The sequence below is a fragment of the Carettochelys insculpta genome, chromosome 5 (assembly GCF_033958435.1).
Source record: "Carettochelys insculpta isolate YL-2023 chromosome 5, ASM3395843v1, whole genome shotgun sequence".
In the NCBI taxonomy this organism is placed as follows: Eukaryota; Metazoa; Chordata; order Testudines; family Carettochelyidae; genus Carettochelys; species Carettochelys insculpta.
In genome coordinates this window covers 27,223,075-27,240,424 of record NC_134141.1, presented here as the reverse complement: position 1 = coordinate 27,240,424, position 17,350 = coordinate 27,223,075, and the positions used below count along the sequence as shown (strand labels likewise).

Here is a 17,350-nt window from a genome sequence, read left to right as displayed (position 1 = left end):
TCATGGGAATAAGGGGACTTCGAAGAAGGTGGCGTCCTTTCGAAAAGGAGCCCCGTCTGGGCGCGCCGCGCGGCGGCAAGGCTCGTCAATTTCAAAGCGCCGCTGCCGCCCGCATGCTAATGAAGCGCTGAATATGCATTTCAGCACTTCATTAGTAAACTTCGAAATGGCCATTTGCATGGCCATTTCGAAGTTTGGGGCACGTGTAGACACAGCCCAGTTGTCCAGGTCTGGAACAGTGGGAATCTATTCCTTTGAGCTATGATTTTCCAAAAAGACCCTTTGACTCATATGATGACTGCAGGATTCCTACGTATCGTCCCTTTGGGTCATTCTTCTCCAACAAACATTGTTATCAGGCTGTATGAAAAAATAATTTGCGGTCTTCAGGCTGAGCAGAATTCTGTTTGCTCTGTCTCAGATAGGTGGACCTAGAGATAAAATAGTTAACTGAGAAAATAATAATACAATATAAACATTAACTAATTAATACTTTGAACAAACCTAAGAGGTTGGCATTCTGACCCCCATTTTTCAGAGAATGTGAGGCATAAGGTAAATTATCTTACCTAGCAACAGTATCTGAGCCAGGCTGAGAATTCTGCTTTACCCTACTCCTACTCCAAAACTCAGTCAGCTATAGTATGTTTCTGCGTGTGTGACAATATAATGGAGGAGAGTGGGAGGGGAAGACAGAGCAGGAGGGCAGGATGAAGTGGAACTAGACAGAATATTCCATTTCCACTGTCTGAAGAACCCAACAGTTCAAAATAATGGTGGCTCGGGCCCGGTGGTAGTGGGACAGACAGGTCACAAAGGGCACAGGAGGATCCAGTTCTGTTCATACTCCACCTCGGGGCACAACTTCACAAAGGCTGTTTGGAGCCAAAGGACTTAGTCTGACCTGGTTACTACCTGACTAAGGTCAAGATGATTTTCAGTGAGAATACTGAGGGTGACAACAGGAGAAGTCAGTCTGAACCTGAGAAGGGAAGGACATCTGCAGGACAGTGATTTAAGGGCCTTGTGTTGTGTCGATGGAGCTTGCATGTCCAGGGACTCCAAGAAATTGCTAGGTTTGGAGGAAGCAAGTATTTGGGATTCGCCTGTTTTAAGCAGAATTTTGCAGCAGCTGATATTTTCCAGATTCACCTTCTCACTCAGAGTCTCTACCAGATAGTAGGCAAGATCTCTAACAGCCCACAGACAGACTTGAACCTGAAACCTCTGAAGCTTAGTGCAGGCACCTCTACAGCCTGAGATAAAGGCCAGGGGGCTCTCAGCTTAGGCTGTAGAGGGCACTTATTCTTTCTCTGTGAAGTGGTCTCAGTAATACCACAAAGGACACAACCACACATAGGTCTGTGGGTTACACCTCTGCAAGTAACTGCTGGTTGGTGGCAGGTGCCTGCTGAACAGTGGGGGAAGGAGACAGTCTGGGAGCTTGGTTCTGGCACATGAGAGGGACTCTCTGCTCATTCCACTGTCCCTTTGCCCACCTAACTGCTAGCCAGGTAACAGCTCTCATTCCCTTTCCCTGCAGCAGTGCCCCTCCTGATCTTTGCTCTTCAGTACCTCCCTGCCCACTTCAGTGAGATCAGCTGGGAGTGCACCCAACTGCTGCAGTGCTAGGCCCTCAGGGAGCAGAAGACGCCCTTTGTCCCACTTCTGCCACCTCCTGGGAGGTGAGGCACCTCTCACCTTCCCCCAAGCCAGCTGCTGGCCCTTTGTTTTCATTGATTTTCAAACAGTTAAAAGTTCTGGGAGATTTTAAACAAAATAAAAACCAAATCAAAGGGCCTTAACTCTTGTGTGCACTAAAGGGTGCACCATATAACTCCCTCCCAATTTGTTTACAAGATTTTTATTTTTTCCTGTCTAAATAAGCCACACTCTAGGGGCTTGTCTACACTTGCTCCCAACTTCGACGGGGGCATGTTAATCAGGGTGACGACAGATCACTAATGAAATGCCGTGAATACACAGCACTTCATTAGGCTAATTCTCCCCTGGGGCAGCTTCCAAGTGTCAAACTTCGAAGAGCCGGCATGTGTGTAGCCGCAGGCACTTTGAAGTGCCCACACTACTCCAAAGTCCCTTTACTCCTCAAAATTTGTGGCTACACGCAAGCCGGCACATCAAAGTTTGACGCTTCGAAGTAGCCGCGGGAGCAGAATTAGCTTAATGAAGTGCTGCGTATTCACCACAGCACTTCATTAGCAATCTCCCGTCGCCCTCATTACCACAACCACTTCACAGCTGGCGGGGAGAGTAGACCCATCCTACAAGTGATAAGTCACACCTCAGGCTACAGTAGGAATAAAACTACTGGCACACTTCTCAGGCATTTGAAACATGCACCAATAGCCTACTAATTGCACACCATTTTGTGGCTTATTGCTGCATCAGTGTGTGCAAGCTGTTGCAGTATTCACCATGACACACCCTGTCATGTCTCACAGCCTAACAACAACATATGTTGCAGCTACAGTCAGGCACAGTGAATGAAGACTATACTTTGGGGAGATGGGAATCCTTGTACTCTAAAAAAGGATACAATGATAGAGAAAAATGACTGTAACAGATAGGCATGAAAATGCGTATTAGAGTATGAAAAATAATCAAGATGTTGCCCAGGAGCTGGGCACATTTAAAAAGGAATATGTTTACTTGCATTAAAGCAAGTGGTTTTGCATATTCTTTGTTTCTTTGAGAAGGTGTGAGAGAAACAAGGATGAATATTAATCTAGGTTCTGAAATATATTAAAGGCATAGAAATGTTATTCATTTGACCCACTTACAACACTGTCTAGCTCCCATGAGGCAGATGCAACAAGCCAACCTCCTAGCAGTTTTTCCACTTTGCTGGTCTCCCCCAGTGCCCAAGCCAGACTGCTTCAGGTTTTATTAAAAAGGCTTGTTTCATACACCAGACACGGTAATTCAGGCAGGAACTTGGTGCCTTTATGGGTTATCATATGTAAAAGCAAATGTGCTTTGCATGGTCTCGATTTCATACTGGAAAAGGGATATTCTAGGAAGACTGGGCACTCGCACATTTAGCCTGGGTTTTTGTTTCCTACATATATGAATCAGATTTGCCTCCTCCCTTTCCCAAGAAGAACTAGTAATGTAATAGTTGATTATGCCATCCTCTGGAGCAACTGGGAAAACTCATTTAATATCTAATTTACTGATACGATTAGAAGATTACAGAGAAAAGGTCAGGAGCTGAAAAAAAGATAATGGAGCTTGCATAGAAAATGGAGAAGTAAGGAGAAAAATAAAGTGCTGTGACAAGCATGAGCTCAGGTCCCCTGAAGAATGAACAAGAACCAACCCCAAGGGGATCTACTAATGGTTTAAAATGCCAGCAATAATTTTCTTCAAAAACTCAGTGTGTGTGAAATGGAGGAGATAACTTACTTGTAACTGGAAGTTCTCCTCCCAGTACTGGTACTTCGGTGTATTCCACACGTGGGTGACTGGTAGGTAGTATTCAAACAAGGGAAGAAAAGGAGCATGCAGTTGGTATGGAAGTCTGCTGTCCCCACAGCTGCATCTGCAGATGAGGTCTGGACTAGAGCTAACATGGGGTCAAGGGGGACCAGGAGCGGAGCCCAGAGCCTCTTCCTGCCCCTGTCCCTGCCCCAGCCACAGCCCATGGAATGCATCTGACTCTGGCTTAACAGACTCCAGCCCATAAGGCTAGGGGCTCCACCTGCCCCACCCCGTTGTCTGCGGGATGCTGGGTAGGGGAGCCCTAAGCCACAGGAGATGGATCCAGGCAAGGTGCAAGTGGGATCCAGATCACAGGCTAGGGTTACCCCATCCCTGGTGTAATGCTTTCTCAAAGGGTAGATGGAGCTTGAGAGAGCCACCTTACACATGTCCAGGATAGAACTTCCTGAAGACATGCTGTAGAAGAGCGGTCCCCAAACTGCCAGGTGTGCCCTCCTAAGAGGGTGGGCAAGGAGAAATGTCCAGGGTGGCATTGCACAGGCTGGGCCAGCCCCTTGAGGCGCAGGGAGGGAGGTGCATCAGCTCCAATCTGTCCCCATCTCTGCTCTGGCCCAGTCCCAGCTGCTGGCCACAGCTGTGGCCTCTGCTCTGCTCCTGGACTTGCTTCCAGCCATGGCTCCTGCCACAGGTCCACAGCACAGAGGGTGCTGTGTAGGAAAGAAAACCAGACACATTCCTTTACTAGTATGAGGATGTAGCGAGCTGCTGCTGTGGCCTCACCCAGACTCAGAGGTGGAGGAGGCTGCTCAGAGGCCCTGGTGGGCGGGCCCAGAGCCGGAAGTAAGTAAGAGGGGAAAAGTTTAGGAACCCCTGCTCTAGAGATTGCTTGTGCTCTTCTAAAAAGTGTGCTTCGCCCTGCCCCAAAGGGAGGAACGCATGTGAAGAATGATGCATCCAGGGATCTACTTAGTCTCTGGGGAGATTATGTCTGTCCACCCAATCACTCTGCTACAGTGACAAATAGTCCAGTGATTTACTAATTGTTCTAATTTTTGTGGTTAAGAAGCTGAGGCCTGTTTGACATGGAGGGAACACAGTCTCTATTCTTCACCAGAAGCATGAAGTTTTGGAAAGAACACTTGTATGTGAATAAGCTGGTTTGTGTGAAACTCAGAAGTTGCCATGGGGATGAATTTTTGGTGGAGGCAAAGGGAGATTTTCTCCTATGAAACAAAGAGCGTATGGTGGGTCAGCTGTGATTGCTCCTACTTCATTTGCTCATCCAGCTGCTGTGGTGATGACCAAGAAGGCAACTGTCATGGAGATACTGGTCATAGAACACATTGCCATCTGTTCAAAGGGTGGTCCAACAGGTGCAGGTACCACTGTGGTGTAGGTTTTGCTATTTGCAGGAAGTTCCTAATGAGATCTTTTAGGAAATAAACTGTGGCCGGATGAATAAAGACAGAATGACCTTTAATGGGGGGGGGGGGGGGGGCGTAAGGCCGGATGAACCAATAGGGAACTAAGGCCTGATGTCTTAAGGACAGTTTAAAATAGAGTGCACGCCTGCCAATTCTGATAATTGTTTCTGTTGTGTTCAGGCCGAGAAATGCCTCTATTTAGCTAGCTAGTGTTTCCTGGCGGAGACTTTTCTGTTGTGATTAAGGACATGTGGACATCCTCTGAGCATGACAATCCCACATCTAATGGCATCCAGATGACAGGCTGTGGTATGAAGTAGGCCTGGTTTGGGGTGTCTGATCATTCCATTCTGCCATACAGAAAAGACCAGATACTGATACATTTGTGTTTTTATTTTGAGACTGAGGTGTAAGTGCCCTGAGATCAGAGACATAGTTCTAAAATCTTTAAGAGCAAAGTGGTTTACTGAGCTCAGCAAAGAGATTAGATTCAGAAGGGTAAAGTCCTTGGTGCTACAAGATACTTCTGTGGGGAGCCATGAAGAGTGAAGTCATGATTTACACCTCATAAGTAAGTTCTAGTAATATAACAGTAAGAAAGCTCTAGCTGCGCTATGGATGGATCTACTGCTGCCAGGATTGATTTCTTAAAAACCTGATTGTCCTCATCAATAAGGGCTTAGAACTGGGTCCCATTTTTCTGGGGAAGTTTATGGTTCAATTCCATAAATTTTGAGTAATTTGTGAAACTGGATTTTGCTAACAGTACTGGTAGTTGGTAATTCTAAAGTGGAGGGCCATAATGAAAATACTTTCCTCACCAGAAGATGAAGGTGTTTGGCACACTGAGCAGTTGGAGGAAGTGCTTAGGGTGCCATTAACATCAGCAAGGAGCTAGGCTCTGAGTGGGTAAATAGAAACTCCATCCCTCTGGCTGGTATGAGATGCCGGAGATGGGATATGCCATATAACACTGGAGGGTTCCAAAATTATGTCATTCACTAGGCCCAGAAGAGTGCAGAATGCGCAAATAGACTGTACGGAGTGTTGCAGACCTCCTCAAGAGGGGTCTGAAGGTCAGCTGCTACCTTCTGCAAAAGCGAATGGTACTGCCCTGTGGTCAAGAAATGCTGAAAGGGATGAGGGAGATAATGGTCATCAGGGAATATGGATGACATTAGTCAGAACCATGGGAGCTAGCTCAAATTCCTCCTTTGCAGGCAGCAATGAAGTCAGCTAGTATCACCAGGGAGCACTGCTAGGATTCCTGCACAGATCTGGGAGCCAGGTTTACATATCCCATGGAGCCTAACAGAAAAGATCAGACATCTTGATACCTAATGCCTTGACCTCCAATGGTCCCCTGGGTAGGAGGGGAGCAGTTCCAAGACCTCTTATGGGATCTATCTGGGCTTCTGCTCCTTGGGGGGAGATGGCTTGTCTGATGGCAAAAACAAATTGAAAAAAGGGAATGGGGGGAGACTAGGAAGCAGATATGGTAATCCTCCTCTTACTCATGATGTGGTTCTAGTCTAGTGTTAAAACTGCATAATCAGATGAGGATGAAGCACCTGTCAGAACCATTCTAGCTGGCTCACATTCTTCCTCTGCAAGCACCAACCTTTAGATTGTCCTCTGAGGATTGGGCCTGACAGAGAAGGGGAGCATGGACAGAGTAGGTAGCAAATATCTTCCAGTGAGGTCAAGGTTTTGGTTCTTTCTTTGACACACAAACTTTAAATTAAAGCCAGAAAAATCTAAAATTACCAACATTTGGAAGGCAGCATAAAAAAGTGCAAGAGAGCAATGGTTCAAGTAAATTTAGTGATCTTCACTACACCATCAAATTCCAGGAATGGAGCTTTTCAGAGACTAAAAATTAATTACATACTTTATTTTCAAAAGGTCAGTAGCTGGTGTTTTCACAGGAAGTGACACAGATTAGCTGCAAGCATTACACTTACGCATAAAATGTGAATTCTCAATCCCTCATCACATTCTAATAAATATCAGTCCTGTGAAGAAAAGCTGAAATCTCCAGGTGATATACAGCGAAGAAAACAAGGAGATGACCGCTTGATTGATTTCCTAGGAAATCAGCAAATTATATTTGCTCCCTCTAGATACAGGTACATCTTCTAAAAGAAAGAAAGCAGTATGTTTATTTTATTGGGCAGTATGACTGCAAGCATTGTTCACTTAAATGTAAATGTAACTCAGAATGCCAACCAGGACTTATGTTGTATGTTATGGTTTTTGCTCGTTGTGTGCTTTTTTAGACGGTTATTTCTGCCTCTTATTATTACCTATTTAGAACAGAGAAGCTTAGATCTAAATACTAGGGACACTCACACAACAATGGTTAAATAGTATTTTTCATGGTTTCCTATAATACATAAAAAAGACACCTATTTACAGAGCTAAATTACTTCTTTATTATGAAAACACAACCACCACATTCTTCAAAATTACTGGAATTTTATTTGCCTCAGGCTTATGACTTGCAACCAAAGACATTGTGCAAAGAAAGCAAAGATTAAGTACACTTTAGGGAAAAGGTGATAATCCACATTGGTAACATAGAAGATCAGTTTGATGAAAGAAGCCATCCATTACACGACATAGATTGCAATATTCAATAGCATTTTTCAACCCAAATTTAAAATCAAGAAAGAAAAAAGCAAAGTTTACAGTAGACATGAATTTTATAGAATTTGAAATGCATTTTTTCTGGAAATAGAGCATAAAGTGGAAAAATGTATACGGACGGGGTAAGGTGAGGCTAACTACTGTACATTTACAAGCTTTTAAACAAAGTTGCATATATGTACCACAGTGTAAAAAAACCCACAGAACAAATAAAAACTTTGAAAACTGCCTGATGAAAAATAAAATAACCAGCAGCTTTTCATGGCTTCTCCTGGTTATCAATGCTACAAAAGACATTTTTTTCATCTTTCTGATGCCATTCAAAAGCATCTCATCAAATGATAAAACCAGGCACTATCAAACCATTACCAAGCTAAACCCAACCCATAGAAATATACTATCAACCCACATTTTTCCATCAAAAAGCGTTTTTTTTGTTTTTTTTTTAAATCTTTTGAGGCCCATTTGGTCACAATATGTTACATTTTTTTTTCCTTTTTTACACCATGATATCATATGTTTGTCTGGCACTATCCTAAAGCTAGTTTATAGAAGATGAGACTACAGAAACAACCCAATGTCTATCTCATAAAATGAAGTCACTGGGTATAAAATGACAGAAGGGGTGTGGGGAAGAGATTAAACCCTATGGATCACTCATCATCACTTCCACTTGCTTCTGACTGGTCCTAGGAAGTAAGAGAGAGGGGAAAAAAAAAGGTCAGACTTTTTTTTTTTTTTTTTTAAAACCAGCAATTGTTTGGAAAGTAACACAATAGGAAGAAGAAAAACAATAGCTAAATTGACGAATCAGGATTGCCTTAGGAAGGGCACCAGTGTTTATATTTCTGTGCCATGACATTTCTGATTCATTGCTGAATCTCTTCAGAGAAGGGAAGGATTGGAGAAAGCATAGTGTCAGGAAACATTAGTTCCTTCCTGTCTTGCCCAGCAAGCTAGATGTTTGGCAAGTTCTGCCCTAGTGTGTTGGCATGAGGACAAACATCTATAGTAAATTCATTACTTAGCATTTTTGGGTGGGATGGTGTTAGGGTAAAAAGACAGAGTTACTCACTTTGTGCAGTAACTGTGGTTCTTGGAGGTGGTTGTCCCCGTGGGTGCTACACATTGGCATTGGAACACGGTAGCATTTCCCTTGTCAGGCTGAGCATGTGAAGCAGCCAGTGTGCACTGAACGTGGTGGCTGCTGCACTCGTGCAGCCCGCCAACCCCTCCACTCCTCCTCTTCCTGGAAAAGAGAGTGTACCGAAACAAAGGGAAGGAAAGCTGGGTGTGGGAGCACCCATGGAAACATCCACCTGGAAGAACCTCAGTGACTGCACAGGGTAAGTAACTCGCTTCCTTCTTCAAGGAGTGTCCCTGTGGATGCTCCACCTAGGTGATTATGGAGCAGTCTCCCTAGCTGACAGAGGCAGCTTCAGTTGATGTAATGCTATGGTGCATAGAATTGTGTGGCCAAATTGAGTACCTGTGTCTGAGTAATTTTTGATGGCATAGTGTTGCGTGAATGTTATATGCAGGTGCCCATGTGACTGCTTTGCAAATATTATGAACGGGCACATCATGGAGAAATACAGTGGATGCGGCCATTGCCTTAGTGGAGTGAGCGTACATAGCTGATACTGGCTGGTTGGGCACCTAAAATGATTAGGGGCTTGCAACAGCTCTTGTATGAGGAGAGGCTAAAAAGATTGGGACTTTTCAGTTTAGAAAAGAAGAGACAGAGGGTGGACATGATAGAGGTATATAAAATTATGACAGGCGTGGAGAGGGTGAATAAGGAGGTTATCTACTTGTGCCCATAATACAAGAACTAGAGGACACCAAATGAAAGTAACGGGTAGCAGGTTTAAAACTAACAGAAGAAAGTTCTTCTTCACTCAGCACATAGTTAACCTGTGAAACTCCTGGCCAGAGGAGACTGTGAAGGCTAAGACTATAAAAGAATTTAAGAAACTATAAATAAATTCATGGAGGTTAGGTTCATAAAAGGCTATTAGCCAAGGGTAGGAATGGTGTCCCTGGCCTCTGATTGTCAGAGGCTGGAGATGGATGGCAGGAGACCAATTGCTTGATCATGGTCTTTGATCCACCTCCTCTGGGGCACCCAGCACTGGCCACTGTCGGCAGATAGGCTACTGGGCTGGATGGACCTTTGGTCTGACCCAGTATTGCCATTCTCATGTTGCCCGAAGTTTTGCATGCTAGGTGAATACAGCCTGATGTCCATTCAGACAGTCTTTGTTTTCATATTGTTAACCCCTCTAAACTTTCTGTGGAAGATACAAATAGTATTTTTCTTTGTCGGTAATACACCATTTGTCAGTGGATATCTAGCGTGTGCATGAGTGCTTCATTGTCATTCAAATGAGGTGAAGGTATGTAGGTACTTTAGGGAGGATTTGAGGTGTAAGCAAAGTACGATCTTATCTTTGTGAAATATCACATATGGCTGTCTGACATTTCTCCCATGCTATGCGCAGACGTGATAGCTAATAAGAATGCCGTCTTCATTGATCGGTGAAGGAGTGAGCATATTGCCGTGGGATCAAAGAGTTTTCTCATAAGTGTCATTAATGCGAGGTTTAGATCCCAGGCTGGTATGGGGTCTTTAATTGGTGGAAATGTAGTTTGCAAACCTCTGAGGAACTTTTTGTTAAAGGGGTGTGTAACTAGAAAAGAGTCATCCACTGGTGGGTGCAGTACTGTAATAGCAACCAGGTATATTCATATGGAGCTATGTGATATCTGCAACTGTTTGAGATACCAAAGCTACGGTAGGATGTGTGGAATATCACATGAGGTAGGAGAAATTTGCTGTGTTTTGCACTAGTTGGTGAAATGGTGCCATTTCTGAGCATATGCTTTCCTAGTAGATTGCCTATGAGAAGTGGTAAGTATTTGCTGTACTAGCACAGAGCAGTTCTGCTCTATTGATATCGGGCAATGATTGGCCATGCTCTGAGATGCACACTGTTGATGCTGGGCATGTGAAGAACCGAGTCTTTGGTAAGAAGCAGGAATGAGACCGCCGGGATTTGCCAAAGATGAGCGATCGCCATCTTTGGTAGGTAAGGATACCAGGTTTGTTTCGGCCAGTTTGGTGCTATTACTATTACTTTGGTCTTCTCTTGTTTTGTTTTGGGAAGGGCTTGTTATATTAGAGTTAACAGGGCAAACATATCAGGGGAGCACTCCAGGTTATTGAGAATTTGTCTCCTGGAGATTGCGGTCCCAGACCCACTGAAACAGTAGGTTGGGTATTTGGTGTTGTTGTTGTTGGCAAATAGGTCTATGCTGGAGTATCTCTATTGTCTGAACACCAGTTTTAGGAAACTGGGATTGATTTCCCATTTGTAATTGTTGGTGAAGCATCTGCTAAGACTGTCTGCAATAGTATTGTTCTTGCCCAGTGGATAAGACGTTGTCAGAGTAACATATGGGATGCACCTTCTCCTTACATAGTGGTATGATCATGCTCCTCCCTGTCTGTTTACATAAAACATGGCTGTTGTATTGCCGATTAGTATCTGTAATATTCTGTTTGCTATTAGTGTAAGAATTGCTGGCATGTTCTGCGAACTGCTTTGAATTCAATTAAATTGATGTGTAATGTGAATTCCTCATGAGACCATTGGACTTGTGTGGTGTACTCTGTAAAGTGAGCATCCCATCCTTTGAGGGATGCATCTGTTCTAACTGTGCATGAATAAGGTGTTTTTAGGAATGGTACTCCTCTGCATAAAAGTTGTCAGGTATTGTGCACCAAGATAGTGATTCCTTGATCTTGAGTGGTACTGATAGTATTTTGTCCATGTGGTGAAAGTGGGGTTTGCATACTGTGTGTAGCCACATTTGATAGGATCCCACGTGAAGGCGTGCGTATGGTACTACGAATGTTGCAGCTGCCATGTGGCTGAGAAGCTGAAGACAGGTTTTTGCTGTTATCTGGGGAATGTTCTAAACGAGGTGCACTAAACTGAAAATGGTTTCTGCTTTTTGTGGTGATGGAGTGACTGTGGCTGTCATACAGACCATGCAGGCCTCTTTCGACTCCAGTTTGAGCTGGAGTCAAAGTGCATTTTTAAAAATTGAACTGGAGTATGAGCTCATCAAAGAGGGTTCTGGTTACAGCAACTACACTTTCTGTGTTTACATAGGAAGGCCCTTTCAGAATGCAATTGTTGAGATATGGGAAAAAGGTTATTCCCATGTACTGTAGCTGTTCTGCTACCTCTGCTAGTACCTTGGAAAATAGTTGAGGTACGCAAATGGGAGTACAGTATATTGAAAAAGTTGGTTGTGTATTGCAAATCCTAGAAATTGTCTGTGCATGGGATGTACTGTGATGTGAAAGTAAGCCTCTTGAAGACTGAGGGTAGCCAGCCAATCTCCCTTCTCCAGGGCAGGAATTATTTTGGCAAAAGTCATCATTTTGAAATGATGTTTGGACACAGCAGGGATTCCCAACCTATGGGTTGGGACCCAAATATGGGTTGCCCTTAGATTTTCTAGGGTTTGCCAGCTGGGTGGTTCCAAGCTGCATGTGGCTCCTTAAGGAGCCACTTGCAGCTCCTGCCACTGCCATCACTCACTCCTCTGGTTCCCAGTCCCTGCCCTGCCACACTGAAATGGAACTCAATTTAATTGGTTTAACAGCAGGCAGAAGGGATCCAGCTGTTAAACCAATTAAACTGAGTCCCACTTCAGTGTGGCAGGGCAGGGAGCTACCTGAGCTGCAGGTGGGGGAAGGGGGTAGGAGGGCTGGGGGGAGCCACACAAAGGTGACATAGTTGGGGGAGGGCATTTTGAGGCTGTGAGGGCTTTAAGCCGGGTGGGGGGGGGGGGGAAAGAGGGTAAATGGAGAGTAAAGATTTGTAATTTTTTTCCCCAGGGGAGGACCTCCCTCTGGTTTAGAATTGCTTTGAGTCACAAAGTTTTACTGAATTGTCATAATGGGTCCTTGTCTCAAAAAGGTTGGGAACAGCTGGATACAGAGATTGAGATTGCACAGGTTTGAGGACAGGTCTCTATCCTCCTGGCTTTTTGGGCATAAGGCAGTACTAGGAGGAGAAGCCTTTTCCTGTGCTCTTTTGGGACAGGTGCTATGGCTCCTATTTGTACTAGGGGGAGTAAGTGGGAAGAGAGGGGTAGATGTAACAGGGATGCAGTAGCCAGTGTGCATCTGTTCATGGTGGTGTTGTTCCATGCATGGCAAAAGTGTGCCAGCCTGTTTTCAAATGGTGTCTTTAGTTGTGGATGCTGCCCTGGGGATTTCGGGGCTGAGCTGGTGAAAAGGTCTGTCTTGATATAGAAGGCTGACATGGCGTAGAGTGGTCCATTTGTTGATGTCATCTGTGTTTTTTCTGTTTCCACCTATTATCAAAGAATCTCTGAGGTTGCGTGAATGGTGTAAGTTTGTACCTTTGACTGAAGTATTTCCCTTGTTTCCTCTTCATTACAAGGACATGTATCTCTAACATTCAGATAGCGGATCAGGACTCATTTGCAGCATTGAGGGCTTCAAACTTTTACCAAGTACACTGAAGAGGAGGTCCTCACTTGTGGCCTGCACTTCTTTGGGGAAGCTGGATAACTGCAGCGATGACACTCTCCTCATGACTACTACTGTAGAAATGTACCATGTGGAAGTGTCTGCCTCCTCAAGTGCAGCCTGTAGCACCATTTGCGATATTAATGCTCCCTCCCCAAGATTATATGCTTACATTGTTCTCTTTTATGTGGGACAACTGCTCAATAAAGTCCATCATCTGAGCAAAGAGATTGTGTTTATAATTTTGCCAACAGGGCAGTATATTTGGCAATACTTAGTTGGAGGAATAGGCCTTCCTCCCAAAAAGGTCCAACTTCTCCCAATCCCTGTCATATGGTGTGGTGTGAGCAGAGTGTTGATGGCTTCTACGGTTAATAGTACTGACCACCAGAGAACTTGGGACAGGATGAATAAAAAGAAAGTCTTCTCCCTGAGGCACTACATAATACTTCTCGTTGGATCTCTTATAAGTGGGTGGTAGAGAGGCTGGAGTTTGCCATGTGTATTTAGCTGGATCCGTGATGGCTGGGTTCATAGTGATTGCTAGTTTAGCTGTGGGGGAAGCATGTTGAATGTCAGTTAAGGCACGCTGCATTTCAGGTAGGTTTAGGAGGGAGATTTCTCATGAGTCCAAAACACTCTTATGCAACTCCTGAAAGGATTTAAAATCATCTCCTGCTGTGAGTGATGGATGCACTATTAGGTCATCTGATGACGATGATAGCACCAGAATCTCCACTTCTGACACACCTGATTCCTCTGCCAGAATATCTAAGCCCTTCTCCTCATCAAGGCATTCAGATGGAGATGGAGATGTGTGAGATCTGGGTAGATGAGGCATGGGTGGCAGAGGCTGTGGCGGCTGTACCCTGTATGCTGCCCAAGGATCCCAATAAAACCAGTTCAGAGGTACTGATATCATTGGTGGTAGCCACGGTTGGGGTTGCCACTGCAATGGCTGCTGTGAAGTCTTGGGACAGGGAGTGTCACAGGCAACTAGATTGTGCTCAACCTCACTATCCAAAGGTGGTGCTGAACCTGCAGGTACAGACAAGAAGCTCATGCGGGAAGTGTTCAGTGTCTCTTCAGCGCTGAACAGGGGGATTCTTGGTACCATGGACACTGCTAAATCAGCAGCAGTTGAGAAGGGCATGATGACCAGAGGAACAGACGCAAAATGGTGCAGGGTGCCTGCAGTGAAGATGGTGCCAATATTTTGCTTTGCACTGTTGGTGCCTGTGGTTTCTTGTGCAATAAGGTCTTGCTGTGCACCTTTGGTCGTAGGTGGTAGCATTGCAGCAGTAGGTGCCAAAGCTGGTCCTGGCTTGATTGGTGCTGGGACAGATTTAGTTGGTGCTGACAGAGCTGTTTTCAGCTTCTTTTGTATTGGTGCCTTAGCACTGGCCCTATCTGGGTCCTTACTTCTTCAGGCCACCTTGGTGCCAGAGATGCCCAGTATCTCACGGACCAGTCTCTTATATTTCGCCAGTACCAGGGTTGATTTTTCTTTATGGCAGCACTTTTCTGAGGAGACTGCCTCTGTGCTGCTGAATCAGGTTGTTTTCTATCTGTATGGCCAGAGTTGGAGTCTGGAAGAGACTGTCTTGAAGCTGGTACTGACTGTTTTGAACTCACCACTGGTGAAGGCTGTCTGCGTGGTGAGGAGTGGTCAGGATCAGAGACTGGTCTCATGGATTTCTCTGTTAGGAAGAGCTTTAGTTGAAGCTCTCTCACCTTCCGTCTTCTGGTGGTCAGCTTTCTACAGTGGGGACATTTGTTAGTACAATGTCCCCCACCTAGGAGTCTGACACATTGAGAATGTCCATCCGAAATTGCTATGGATATTCTGCAGGTCAGACATCTTTTAAAACCTGGTAAACCAGGCATGACTGACCCGAGGAACATGTAACAGAACAAAACAAAAACAATCAACTATATTAATACTCTAGCTACAACTACGAACAAGCAACTAACAAAACTATGAGAAAAGCTGAAGGTGAGTAGGGAAAAACTGTGGGGTTTGATCAGTGCCAATGGCGGCAGAGAAAGAACAGAGGGATCAGCATGCTGTGTGCGCACAGCCACGTTCAGCGCATGCTGTCTACTTCACTTGCCCAACCGTTGCAGCAACTGCTACCGTATTTCTCCAACCAGGGGTGCAGCAGTGGAGCACGCACGGGGACACTCCTTGAAGAAGAATGAGCAAATATTGTACATTCCGTTTTTAGGCGTGCAAAGGAAAGCCTGAACATCTGAAAAAAAAAAACTCAGAAACTGTCCGTGTTTCTGCTAAATAATGAAGGCACAGAAAAATCTAACTCTGTGGCGTCTAACACATTAGCCAGCTGAGAGTGGCTAGTCAGCTTGAACAATAAATATATTTTTAGAATAATGTGGCTAATTCACTTGCTTCAGAACTGGTTGGATACCATGGCCGTGGCTACACTAGCACCCCCTTTTGAAAGGGGGATGCTAATGAGCCACTTCAGCAGATGCCAATTAGGCGCTGCCATGCAGATACAGTGCCTCATTAGCATAATGATGGCCATGTGAGTTACAAAACCACTGCTTTCGAAACTTGCACCGCCAGTGTAGGCGGGAGCCTTTTGAAAGGACTCCCCCGATTTCGAAAGCCCCATCTTCCCATTTGGTTTTGGGAAGAAGGGGATTTTGAGATCCAGGGGGTTCTTTCAAAAGGCCCCCCATCTACACCAGTGACGCGTGTTTCAAAAGCAGCACGTTGGAAATGTGCACGGCCGCCATTATGCTAATGAGGAGCTGCATCTGCCGAAGCGGCTCATTAACATCCCCCTTTCAAAAGGGGGGTGCTAGTGTGGCCCCGGCCTATGTGTCTAATTATTGTGTCCAAAGGTTGGTTAAAAGAAGAGTTGTAAAGGTCTACTTTGCAAGAGTCACAACAAAGTTCTTATCCCTGCTTCAGAGGTTGTGTGTACTAGTGTAACAGCTTTATGGAGTTTTTAAAATCTTTTTAGAACTCACGTGGCTCAATCTGCCTCCCACAAGAAAACTGATGCACAAGTTTGCTTAATATTTCTATACACAAAAAATTGAAAGTTGTGATTATAGACAGAATGGGGGAGAAGGGCAACAGCAATTTTTTCCACTGCCTTAGTGACTTAAACTTACATTTTCATCTTGATCCTCATCACTATCATCATCGCTCACGACAGGCTTGGCTTTTACCCGGCTTTGCCGCTTCTTGCCTTTCCCTTTGTCCCGGCTCTTCTCATCCTTTTTATTCAGCTTTATTTTCACTTTCACAGATTTTGCTGCAAAAATTGACATGAATTTAACAGGTGTTATTACAGCTGAACCTCAGCATTACCAACACCAGAGTTTTGAACCTCATTTGGAACCAGATGTAGTCAATCAGGCAGCAGCAGAGGAGTGGGAAAAAAGCAAGGAAATATGGTACATTATTAAATGTAAGCCACTAAAAAAGGGCAAGTTTTTAAAAAAAGATTTGAAAAGGTAAGGAAGCTCTTTCTGTGCTTGTTTCATTCAAACTAAGATAATTAAAAGCAGAATTTTCTTCTGGGTAGTAAAGAGTCAAAACTTTTGAAAGAACAACCATAATATTTTGCTCAGACTTTTGAACAGAGTTATGAACAAACCCTCCATTCCAGTGGCTTTGGTAACTATGAGATTCTACTGTGTTTTCTTCTCTATCCCTTTTGTCATCAATACAGAAATTAACTGTCTAGACTCCTAACATAGCTTCTTAACTCAGATGCTGTTCATGGACATTCTTCTCCTGTAACATCCTGACAATTCCTTCCTCTCTGAGTTCTTTATCCTGCCTTTGGAATATCTGACACAGCGATATTTGCTTGCACTTGTATTTTCCAGGATAGGTCTTGCATTTTCCTTGAACTATTAAGCTTTATCCTCACTACACAATTAAAGGGGGTAGGGTGGCGGCAGGCTGCATTTGGTCTTGGGATCACTCTCTGAGAACTCTGTGCAACAGAATGGAAGTCTCTGCTTTTAGTCACAGCCAGGTAGTGCTGCTCTAAATTACATAAATACCAGATGCAGTGACTGACCATCTTCAACAGGTGGCTTTCTGAATAGAGCATGATGGTCTGACTCCAAAGTTGAATGATCTCCTCTTATGTATCGTAAAGTAACTGGCTGTTACTAACGGCAACATGTTTTAAGCCATCAGGGTCCTATACAGTTAGCAGAGCTGTGATTAGAACATGTGAGGAAAAAGAAA

At 44.4% G+C, this 17,350-nt stretch overlaps 1 protein-coding gene across 6 annotated transcripts in view; it reads right to left on the bottom strand.

Moving 5' to 3' along the window:
• Positions 1-7,284: 7,284 nt before the first annotated feature.
• The window catches only part of SMARCA2 (SWI/SNF related BAF chromatin remodeling complex subunit ATPase 2), a 187,630-nt gene continuing 177,564 nt past the window's right edge, over positions 7,285-17,350 (bottom strand). For 4 of the 6 annotated variants that reach the window (XM_074994827.1, XM_074994830.1, XM_074994829.1 and 1 more), the window contains 3 exons: positions 16,258-16,400; positions 15,248-15,297; positions 7,285-8,224 (listed from right to left, as the gene is read on the bottom strand). In XM_074994827.1, coding sequence (XP_074850928.1) covers positions 8,182-8,224; positions 15,248-15,297; positions 16,258-16,400 — 236 coding nt within the window. In that variant the 3' untranslated portion in view covers positions 7,285-8,181. The remainder of the gene's footprint in view (positions 8,225-15,247; positions 15,298-16,257; positions 16,401-17,350) is intronic. The other 2 variants (XM_074994831.1, XM_074994832.1) reach the window with 1 other exon arrangement.